The sequence below is a fragment of the Urocitellus parryii genome, chromosome 4, assembly GCF_045843805.1.
Source record: "Urocitellus parryii isolate mUroPar1 chromosome 4, mUroPar1.hap1, whole genome shotgun sequence".
Taxonomy (NCBI): Eukaryota; Metazoa; Chordata; class Mammalia; order Rodentia; family Sciuridae; genus Urocitellus; species Urocitellus parryii.
The window spans coordinates 60594338-60606253 of record NC_135534.1 but is presented as its reverse complement, the minus strand read 5'-3'; the positions used below and the strand labels follow the sequence as shown (position 1 = coordinate 60606253).

The following is an 11916-nucleotide window of genomic DNA, read 5'->3' as shown; positions in this document are numbered from 1 at the left end:
TTTTGTGACAGGGTCAAGTGAAGACTCCAGGCTGGTTAAAACTTGTGATCCTCCTGTCTCAGCCTTCTGAGTAGATGGATTACAGGCATGTGTCACTGGAACTAGGAGGAGTTTAATTCTGAGTCCTTTACACTAAATTACCTAAAATATTTTTAGATTTTTCTGGAGGTTCAAAGTTCTAATGCTAATAATATGAGAAATTTTTAAGTCATTAAGTAGTCAGATATATTTAGGACTGTCCATACCAGACTGGGACCGGTCATCTAGAGATTGACATCTGAAAGTCCAGGTGAGAGACTTTTCATTTAACTCCTAAGTATAAGCATGTGCTTGTATTTGTGAACAGGTATGTGAAGGAGTATCTGTTGTTTCTTGGGAAGATGAGGGCAAGCACCAACAAGCCCATTTCCCCATTCACACCATGGAGCAGCAAACATACAAAATGGGGTGAGGACTTGTCTTCTGGGATGAGTCTTAAAGGCAATTCTCTGCAATTCATAGACAAACCACGGGTGCCCGTTATTTGTAAGGGGGTAGAAGTAAGATCATCATATCAGTGCATCTAAAATAAAAACCATCCATAAGTTATTGTACTTTATGTTAAAGATATTACTAAAAAAAACATGTCTTGTGTTTAGAGCTGAGTGGGACTGAGTTAGAAGGGGTATAGGATGTGTCATGGCAATATTTTTAGTCTTGGGAGAGAAGAGAGCAATAGTCACCAATCAGAGATCTATCAATAAGTAATAATGAGTAGAATATTTGCTAATGACAAAAACCAGGATTGTCTGATCAAAGGGATTGTGATCTAAGACAAAGACTTATTAATACATTAAAGAAAATATACATTTTGTGATGTCCAGGAAGATTGAGTGAGTCATGGAAATGCAAAGCTACATATCTTTTGTTTTATTTAGAACTTTGAAGGTGGGGAAGGTAATCATTTCTCACATCTTCCTGTGTCCTTACTTCCAGACCATCTTTCAGTGGGTGGTAGTGACAATGGATTCCTTTGGTGAAAGTCTTCATCAGGTTGAAGATATATGAATAAGGGAAGCAAGTTCCCATACTCTTTGAGATCTTTGGTTTCCTAGAGTTAAAGCACTGGACACTGCTCTATGTTATTATGTTAGGCTGTGCAGGGACAGTGAACCTGAATTATGAAATGAATTAGTGTGGAGTCCCAAGGTCACTCCTATGCTAATTTCTTCACCCTATACTTATTGAAAACTGCACCAGTGTTCTAAGAGTACTGATTCCTGTCCTATTAAAGTTTACTGTTCACTACATGAGAAATCTAATAAAGCAAAATTAAAATAGTGCAGTAAACATTCTGATTCAAGAATGCCATAAAGGCCTCATGAGTTCTTAGGAACATTTCTAGTTTGAATATTCATCAGTAAAGCTTGTTGAGGATGGTAGGTGAGTGGAGTTAGCCAGTAAAAAAGAGACAATTAACTTAGCTGATTATCAAGATCAAAAACAGGTGCAGGATTTCCCAAAAGGGGAAGGTAAAATTGGGGTGACATAGTTGTGGGACCAAAGTTATCTCACTTTTGACGTGGGAGAGGATTCTGTGAGCTCTTCCACATTAATGCTCTTACCTGAGGTGGGGTGTTAACATAATGCTTAAGACCAAGCAAAGAAAATAACTGAAGGCCTTCAGAGTGTCATGTAGGAACTGCATCCTACCATGATGTCAATAATGCCACAGGGCCTGGTTAGGTCTAGAAGAGTTTTATGCAAATTCTTCAGGTATGAGTTATGTATTGGAGATGTATAAAAGTGGAGGGTGTTTGTGAAGAAGATATGATTAAGATAGAGTCAAAGTTTCTAGACAAAAACACTGTGATGTGCTGTCATTCTTTGAGTTATATAACAATGTAGTAGAATCAGGGTTGGTGCAAGAGACAGACAAGTGGGGTAATTTGGAATATTCTGAGTGGGGTGTACCTGTGGGACTTTTAAGTGAAGATGGCAGGCGTAGGATAACAATTGTGTGACTGAGGAGAGAGCACTCTGTTTAAGACCATAGACTTCAAAATGTTCAACATAGGGGTCTCAGTGATAAGTCACAGGATTTGTGAAGATCTCCCAGGTGAAGTTTCTCACCAAGAAAGCAGTTAGATGTGCACAGAACACTGAAAAATTTCAACACTCAGGGGAGAGAGAGAGAGAGAGAGAGAGAGAGAGAGAGAGAGAGAGAGAGAGAGAGAAAACAGTGGCACCAATTTTAGAGAAAAAGAGTTTCTATCATGGTACAAAAGAGTTTTGGAAAAATACTCAACTGTTTTAAGAAAGTTTTTCCAGAATGAGTCATTAAGTGGACTAGACTGGGAAGAATGCCACTGGGCAACTTATCCTGGAGTCCAGGCTACCCATATCCTGTTTTTCTTCTTGGAGAGTTGGGACAAGGATTTGATCATCTTTTCATGAGGCAAATCTAACATACTAAGTCATCAGACTATACTCTTTTATTTTTATCTTTTCTTTTTTCTTTCCTTTTGGTATCAAGGATTAAATGGAGGAATGCTTAACCACTGTGCCACACATCCTGTTTATGTTTTATTTTGAGACGGGTTCTCTTGTTAAATTGCTGATGCTGGCTTTGAACTTGTGATCCTCCTGCTCAACTTTCCAAGTTGCAAAGATTACAGGTATGCACCACCCTGCCCAGCTAATCTGCCTTCCCTCCCTCCTCCCCCTCCTCCTCCCCCTCCTCCTCCCTCCTCCTCCTCCTCCTCCTCCTCCTCCTCTCCTCCTCCTCCTCCTCCTCCTCCTCCTCCTCCTCCTCCTCTTCTTCTCCTCCTCCTCCTCCTCCTCCTCCTCCTCCTCCTCCTCCTCCTCCTCCTTCTCCTTCTCCTTCTCCTTCTCCTTCTTCTTCTAAACACAAGTATTGAAGCCAGGGGCATTAAACCACAGAGCCACATCACTGACCGTTTTAAAAATTATTATTTTGATATTTAGATATAGGATGTCATAAGTTGTTTAGAGCCTCACTAAGTTGCTGAGGCTGCATTTGAACTCAAAATCCACATGCCTCCTGAGTTGCTAGCATTACTAAGTCTGGCTCAACATAGTCTGCCATTTTTTGAACATTATTCTGGACTAGGAATGTCTGAAGGGCAGATTATGTCACTGAAAAGTTAAATTTTAGGGAAGAGTGTTTTTTTCCTCTTTATGTTGGTGAACTTTTCTTTAACAGTAATGAGAACCAGGGAAGATGGTTTATTTTTTTTTCTTTTTATTGGCTTTTCACAACATTACAAAGCTCTTGACATATCATATTTCATACATTAGATTGAAGTGGGTTATGAACTCCCAATTTTACCCCAAATGCAGATTGCAGTATCACGTTGGTTACACATCCACAATTTTACATAATGCCCTATTAGTAATAGTTGTATTCTGCTACCTTTCCTATCCCCTACTATCCCCCCTCCCCTTACCTCACATCTTCTCTTTCTACCCCATCTACTGTAATTCATTTCTCTCCTTGTTTATTTTCCCATTCCCCTCACAACCTCTTATATGTAATTTTGTATAGCAATGAGGGTCTGCCTTCATTTCCATGCAATTTCCCTTTTCTCTCCCTTTCCCTCCCATCTCATGTCTCTGTTTAATGTTAATCTTTTCTTCCTGCTCTTCCTCCCTGCTCTGTTCATAGTTGCTCTCATTATATCAAAGAAGACATTTGGTATTTGTTTTTTAGGGATTGGCTAGCTTCACTAAGCATAATCTGCTCTAGTGCCAAGGGAAGATGGTTTAGTGTGAGGGAGAAGTAAGAAAGAAAAGAGACCCCCTGTTTTACCTAAGGATTTAGACATTGATCCTGCCTTTGTTAAGTACCTTGTGATCCTACATATTAGTTATGTCATTTCTCTAGGGCTGGGAATTCACCTTGAACTTTGCTCCAATTCCTAACTAGCAATTAAGTGGGTCTCTGCCTAATATTATCCTATGCACACATTTTCTTAGAGAATTTTCTGAGTTGTTGATACAGAGGCAAGACTATTTAGTTTTGTGACTTATGTCTCTGGGACAATGTTTAAATATCACTTCTATTATGACTTAAAATTGTGTCTGAAAATGTGGCAGACATTTACTAGCAAAGAGAAGAAGATAATTAATCATTTCCGAGAAATGAAAGTGAATAGATACTATTGGAGAAACCTCAGAGGTTAATTTCTATTGAAGATGATAACCAAATATCATAAAATTTTTATTTTCAGTTTCTGAGATTCCTCCAACCTACGATCATAATGGTGGCATTCAACATGAGTAGCTTCAATCCAGGCGTGTTCATTCTGCTTGGACTCCCAGGGCTGGAGCCCTTCCACCACTGCATCGGGATTCCCTTCTTTATTATCTACCTTGTGGCCCTGGCAGGAAACAGTGTCCTCCTCTACCTTATTTTCACGGAGCGCAGCCTCCATGAGCCCATGTTCTTTTTCCTCTCCATGCTGGTTGCTACAGATCTCATCCTGTCTAATACATGTGTACCTAAAACATTGAGCATCTTCTGGCTGGGTCCTCAGGAGATCACCTTCCATGGATGTCTTACTCAGATGTTTTTCCTCCACTTCAGCTTTGCCATGGATTCTGCTGTCCTACTGGCCATGGCATTTGATCGCTATGTTGCTATTTGCTTCCCCCTGAGATACTCTGCGATTCTCACCCATCAGCTTATTACTAAGATTGTGATGGGTATTATCAGCAGGAGCTTTTGTATCATCTTCCCATGCATCTTCCTATTAAAGCGACTACCTTTCTGCCGAACACTCGTCATTCCCCACACATACTATGAGCACATAGGTGTTGCCCGGCTCGCTTGTGTGGACATCTCCATCAATATGTGGTATGGATTTGCTGTGCCTGTGATGACTGTCATGTCAGATCTGATCCTCATTGGTATCTCCTACACTCTCATACTTCATGCTGTCTTTAACCTTCCTTCCTGGAATGCCCGCCAAAAAGCCCTCAGTACATGTGCTTCCCACATTGGTGTCATTCTTACATTCTACGCCCCAGCCATATTCTCCGTCCTTGCCCACCGTTTTGGTCACAATATTCCTCACTCCTTCCACATACTCTTTGCCAACCTCTATGTGACTTTCCCTCCTGCCATCAATCCAATCATCTATGGGGTGAAGACCAAGCAGATTCGGGACAGAATCAGCCTCCTCCTGTTCCGTAAAGGGAATCAATGACATGAGATTGAGGGCATGGGAAAGACAAAAAGTAATACTACTGATGTGAGGAGTTTTTCCATTTTTTAAAAAAGCTGATATTTCCATAATGTTGACTTCAATTTATATAAAATCCTAGAAATCCACTATGGGTAAGAGAAAGCAGTAAGAAAAGATTTGTATGTGAAGAGAAGCTAAAAATTGAAGAAGATGTTTTCATGCACAGATAGATTAGAGGGAGATCTTTATCTCATATTCAGATAAAATATCCAAGACATATAGGATAGCATATTGATTATATATAAAATAGAAGATTTTTATAAAGAAGTTAAACGCAATGAAAAGCCTTATAATTTGGGTTATCTTTGTAGAGCACATTGAAGCTGAAAGTTGGTAAACATAACATGGGATCATTACACTTTCTAAAGCATCCTCTGGGAAAATTAATCTGCTAAAGCAATTGTTTCCAAACACATAGTGGATACCTGAATCACCTGAACATCTAGGTGAAAATGCCAACTCCAGGCTCTATTCTCTGGCCATGGACTTTTGCATTCTTTAATAATCCTCCAGGTGATTCTGATACCAAGATCCTGGCTCCTTTCATGTCAGAAAATTCATGGTCTTTCGAAAAACCTATGAACTTGATTCTTGTAATAATTTGTGGGGGGCTTAAAGGAAAGACAGCACTCCTGTATATTTCCCATAATTGCTTGTTGTCTAACATTATTCATGCATCCTAAAACTTCATATAATCTCATAAAATCATAAAACTTCATAAAATCTTATATCATTAAAATATTTATTTTCTGTATTTGTTGCATTATTTTTTTAGCTTGAGTTATTCTTTCTTGAAGATTTTTCTCCTTTGGCACAATGTTGTTGTTTTTTTTTTTCTCCAACAAAACTAAACAATCTTGTCAATATTCCTGGTGAAGGTAGTGTATAAGCCTATAGAAACTTGATAGGGCAGATTGTGTTTTCCTTAATGACCACATTGATATTTTCTAGCTTCAGTGCTTTTCTGCAAGGTGTACATCTTGCCGTCCCACAACAATGGACTCTGATCTTTCTTCTTGAATCTGGACTGAACTTAGTATAACTTTGACAAATGATATTCACAAAAGTGATATTTGGGGCTTCGTATATTAGTTTAATAAAAGTCTTCACATAATCCACCATGGTTTATTCAAAGGCTTGATATTAGTAGACTCCATCTTAGCCCTAGTTACTAGGCTGTGCGCATCCCAGGACACATGGAGGAACTATTTATAAATACTCTAATAAATATCCCCAATTGAAATCCCAGACAGCAGAGAAATCCATAGATGAAACTACCATCAGTTTCTACTTAAAGGGGCATAGTCTTTTGAAAAGAAGTTTTAAAATCTTCAACTTCTTCAGGCAGACAACATGCTGAGAAAATTACTCACGTTTTTTCTCATTGAAAAAAAAAAAAGACATAGTTTACTGAGGCAATTGTCCATAATCCATTCCAGGAAGGGGGCTTGGGTCCTTATTGGTAGGTAAGAGACAGACATGAGAGAGAAGTGGGTACAGTGAGGTTAAGGAGATAATGCCACAAACTTGACCTACTGACCCCCACATGCTTTCTTTCAGATAAGCAATTTACTGCAGCCCTGCCTGACTGAGGTCAATTGGATATGTCACATTATTTAGTAAACAACATGTCATCTGCAGGAGAGATGCAGGCCCTAAAGGATACTCCCTGCTGTTAAGAAGAACAGAAACTATCTTGAAGTGGAGGATTTTATGATCTTTACACATACCAACCACATTGCAGAACTCAGGGAGATAAGATGATAAGAGGCAACACTCTTAACCATAACATTTGTAAGAATATGTTCCCAATTAGAACCCCTCAACATGCACCCAAATGACTCAGAGTTGCCTGGATCTTTCACATGTCATTATAATAGTAAAATCTCCCCTCCATGGGGTAAGACCATGTGCAGTGAGGACGTGGAAGTCTGATGCAATCCTGTTATGAAAGGTCAACTGGTGGACACAGGCAGGACTTTTCTGGAAACTTCTCTGAGATGCCCAACAAAGTTGGGGAGCAGGAAATATACACTGTCCCTCTCCTTCCCCAGCGGAACCACTTTTTCCCTTGAGAATGTCGCCTTTTTCCTTTACCTATCCCTTCTAATCAACTCTTGCTAGTATGTGTGATGTGTCTGAAATTTTTCTGGCACAGTAGCAAGAACCAGTTACAGATGACATCCTTGGTTGCTTTGTCTCTGTTGGTGGCCTTGCTCTGTAACATTTATTCATAGAATATTGTTACATTTCGGACTGAATTTTAAAATTGTAACGACAAGTGACTTAATATACCTCTCCTGTACTTCGACCTATAAGTATCTATTGCAGGCATCCTGTCTCAGCATCACTATCCTATATGGCTATATAAAGGTCAGAATACTCAATTATTTACCTTACAGAACTTCAGTTTGAGAAGAACTGCATTCAAAGAACTGTGTACAGGGACCTGAAAACAAGAACTTACTCTTTAAATTTCTTGACTGACATATATTAATTGTACAAATTTACGAGGTACAAGGTGATATTTTGATTCATGTGTATACTGGGCAATGATCAAATTTGGGTAATTAATGTATTCATCAAGGTACACTTTTTTCACTTCTTTATGATGAGGATATTCAAAATTTTTTCTTCTAGATATTCTAAAATAAGACATTGTTGTTACTAAATTCACCCTGCTGTGCCTGAGAAATACCAGAATTTATACCTTCTATTTGTGTGGAACATTGTAACCAGAGACTTGGGTTTGTCCACTCCTTCTTTCCCTTACTCACTCAGTTTCAAGTAATAACTGTTCATTTCTCAAATCATATGAAATGTGTGCTTGAATTAATCTCATAATGGGAATGAGAGTTTCAGGTCTTACGGAAGAGATGTATCCATGGATATTGGACATAGGAGGAGATATGTATTATTATTGCCAGAGGATGCACTTTCACAGGATACATCTTCTAAGCATGTCCAAAACAGTATCTTGCATCCCATATACTTTCCTGTAATAGTATCTGCCTTCCCAGGAGGTACAGTCTAATTCCCATCCCTTCTGCTGGGTTGACTTATCTGATTTCCTTGAAAATATATATGATATACTGAGATATTTGAGGCACTGTTGCATGAAAACTCTTAACCTCTTCATTAGAGTCTTTGAATATTTACATTTTGGACACTTTCAAGAACACAACCACTGTGTGGTGAGAATTCCAAATCACATCGAGAGGCCATGTGGTGGACAGTCCTGGCTGAGGTTCCAGTTGACAACCGGCATCAATTCTGGTCAAGCTTAGAGATGATTAGGACTCTATCAAAAATCTGATTAGCCAGCTGAGAAAGAGAAACCAAGTGAGAAGTATTCAATTGATGCTAGAAAATCCACAAAATCCAAGGGTCATCCCTTGACAAATTCTTTTAAAACCACCACATTTGGAGGTAATTGTATGAATAAGAGATAACTGGGAAAACTGGATTCTCAGTACTGTGATCTTTCTCCAAAAATCTTGAAATATCTACCTCAGCTATTTAAACATCTGGAAAAATCTCAGTTTGTATTGATTCAAATACATGCAAATCATTATTAATATAAATTGAGCGTATTTAGTCCTGAGCACATCACCTACTATTGTCCACTTACTTTTTCTTGAATCACAATCCAGTCTTTGAACTTCAAGCATTAATAATACATTGAACTTACTGGCTTTTACAGTTATACATTTATGCTTTATTCTCATTTCCTAATTCTCGTCCTTGCCAGCATTAATATTATGATCCATTCCTAAATTTAATCTATAATACAAACATTCTCTCTCTCTCTCTCTCTCTCTCTCTCTCTCTCTCTTCCTGTCTCATTTCTTCCCTGTCTCTCTAACACACACTTGTAAGCGCTTTCTTGTAGCAATGCAGCCTCCACACCTAAACATATGTTTACACCTACTATGTGTTGTGCCACAGAAATGGGTTCAGCAATTTCCTTCATATTCTTGAATTATTGATTTTCACTCAGTTGCATCTGTCCCCATCAAGATAAATACCTGATAACATGTCTTCCACCTTAATATGTTTCTTGACTCCAGATTCTTTCTAGCTATTGCCTTCAATTTTATATTTTCCTTTGCAGTACAGCTCCTTGAAAGAGTTGTTTATATCCACTGCTTTCAATTCATCTCTTGAACTTTCTCCTTAACACACTCCTACAAAAATTTTGTATCAATTACCACTGCATTATTTTGTTTTAATTTGTTGCTAAATAAATTGTTGCTACAAGGCGTCCTATTCCTCTTATTTTTTGAACTATTAGCAGTGTTTTATATACTTTTTATATTATTATATGCACATTTCTTCCTTTCAAAATTATTTTCTTCCCTTAGCTCCAATGAGTTTTTCCCCTCCACTTCTTTATATCTACCTTTTATTTGTCTTCTTCACTGTTCCTTTGTTTTGAGTCAACTAAACTTTAGGGTTTGATCTTCGGTGCTCTTTATGTTCATTCTCTCTCTTCATCTCATTTGGCCTCAAGGCTTTAAATTACTGCCATGCTTCTGCTGATGATGATCTGAGAGCCTATATTCCCACATGGACATTTTCTCTGAGCTCCTGCTTGTACTTCAACAATTGCCTCCATGTCATTTCCTTTGCAAATTATGGGGAAAGTCAGCACCTTCACACTGAGCCATAAGTAGCAGGAACTCTGATTAAGTATTCATCACCTGGTATAATTTGATCAAGAAGAGAATACAAGAAATTACCCTAGTAAACATACAAACACGTGAAATGGAAATAAAGAATCAAGTTCAAGTTCTCCATAGAGAAATGCACATTAGACAAGTGATCATGGTCTTGAAAGTAGCTAGTATGTGATATTAGATTTGGCAACAAAAAGAAAATGCAAATTCTGACATGAGCTGCATTACTTCAATTCTGTCTTTATTCCAAGACTCCTCCCTTTTTCCTGAGTTGCTTTTCCCCAAATTCTGGCACAGTTGGTTAATTTTTTTTTTTTTTATCTCAAGGTTGGGAACTATTAGTGCTTTAGTATAGGTTGATGGTGACTCCTTCTTCTGTAAATCAATATGCCTAGCATTTAAAAGTGGTCCTGACATGAGTCTGGGTGTGTCTTGCTAGGGATCTTATCCAAAAAGTCATCCCTCTGTTTAGTATCTGGGACCATTGGTGCTCTGAGTCAACTTTAGCCACTGTGGACTCCACATAGAAGCAGACCTCGGGTGCAAGAAATGTGCTACCTGTGCTGGATCAAGCCTTCTCTAATGGTGGTGCAACTTCCTCACCCAGGCCACTCAGATTCATATACTAACATCTCTAGAAACACCCTCACAGACTCAAAAATAATGCTTTATCTTGTTTCTGGGTTTTCATTCCAACTAAATTGATGCAAGGATCCTGCATAGAACCCAAACCCTAATCGTTTCCCCAGAGTTGAGAGTTTGATTTTTTCCATTCTTTTTGTATAGCCTCCCCCAACTGTGTACAGTGAGAATTGCAGTTTTCAGAATTTCAGCTTTCAGGATTCAGTATTCAGGATTTTAATCTTTTGAGATTGTGATTGAAGGATTTTAGACTTCAGAGATTTTCATCTTTGGGATTTCCACTTTGGGGATTATGATGTTTGAAATTATGGTATTTGGGGTTGTATTTCCAGATTACATTTGGCAATAGTCACACAGACACACACACATACACGTATATATACATATTATATATACATGTAATAGTGAATATAATTAAATGTAAATATACAGTTCCCCAGATATTCTATTAAAAGCATCAGAAGAAGGGCACATTTATATAAAAAAGGTTAAAGGAATTTATATACAGAGTTTCTCCTTATGCTCCTAATGCTAAGGAGCAGGAGAGGCAGATTAGTTTTAGGTCCATGTTACTCCAACATCAGTGCTCATTTCTCTGCACCAACTACCATGGAGGAGGCAGCAGCCTGATTCTGAAGGTTCTGGGGGCAAAAGGGGCAGCTCAGGAAGTGCTGAGCTGCAGCAGGAGCCTGAGGCATCTTAAGCTAAACCCTGGAGACCAAGAAATATAATTTGACATTCTGAATCCATGCAGCCATAATGAGGCAGGAGAGGGTCACGATGATGGATAATATGCTGAACCACTTCATGCCCAGCATGCTACCACAGAGAACATGAAGAAAATATTTTTAGTGTAGAGGGTGAATATTGTAATTAAACTGTTTAATGCTTGCACTTGGAAAACAGAATTGTGCATGACGAGAATATCACCACATAGTGGCTCTTATCAAATTGACCAATTTCTATAGGATTCAATTTCTTATGTGTAACATAAATAAAAACAACACAACTTACCTGAAGTGATATTGTAGGAATTAAATAATAGAACATTTGTAATTATTTCTGCTATTTTCCTAGCAAATAACACTGAATCAGAGTTGTGCCTATTATTTTTTTCTTGGTTTCTCTGGTATGAAATAAATATTTAAAAATGAATTTATTTATTTATTTGTTTGTTTGTTTGTTTCACATACTTACCTTTAAAGTAACTAACTTTGTTTAAGGAAATAGTGTTGAGGGCCACAGCCTAGTCGGGAAGACGCATGGCATTTTTGTCAGAAGTAGTGGTTGAGAGGTGGCGCTAGAGAGCCATTAAGTTCTGGCAGAGTTCCCGTTGAGTTCCGCAT

At 38.3% G+C, this 11916-nt stretch overlaps 1 protein-coding gene across 1 annotated transcript; it reads left to right on the top strand.

Annotated features, from left to right (window-relative positions):
- Nucleotides 1-4262: 4262 nt before the first annotated feature.
- Nucleotides 4263-5210, top strand: LOC144254520 (olfactory receptor 52H1-like). Its single transcript, XM_077797808.1, has one exon. It carries the CDS (start codon nt 4263-4265, stop codon nt 5208-5210), a length of 948 nt encoding a protein of 315 aa, XP_077653934.1.
- The last annotated feature ends 6706 nt before the right edge of the window (nt 5211-11916 follow it).

Excerpts from the sequence above, each read along its gene's own strand:
- LOC144254520 (XM_077797808.1), top strand. The coding sequence starts at position 4,263 with ATGGTGGCATTCAACATGAGTAGCTTCAATCCAGGCGTGTTCATTCTG.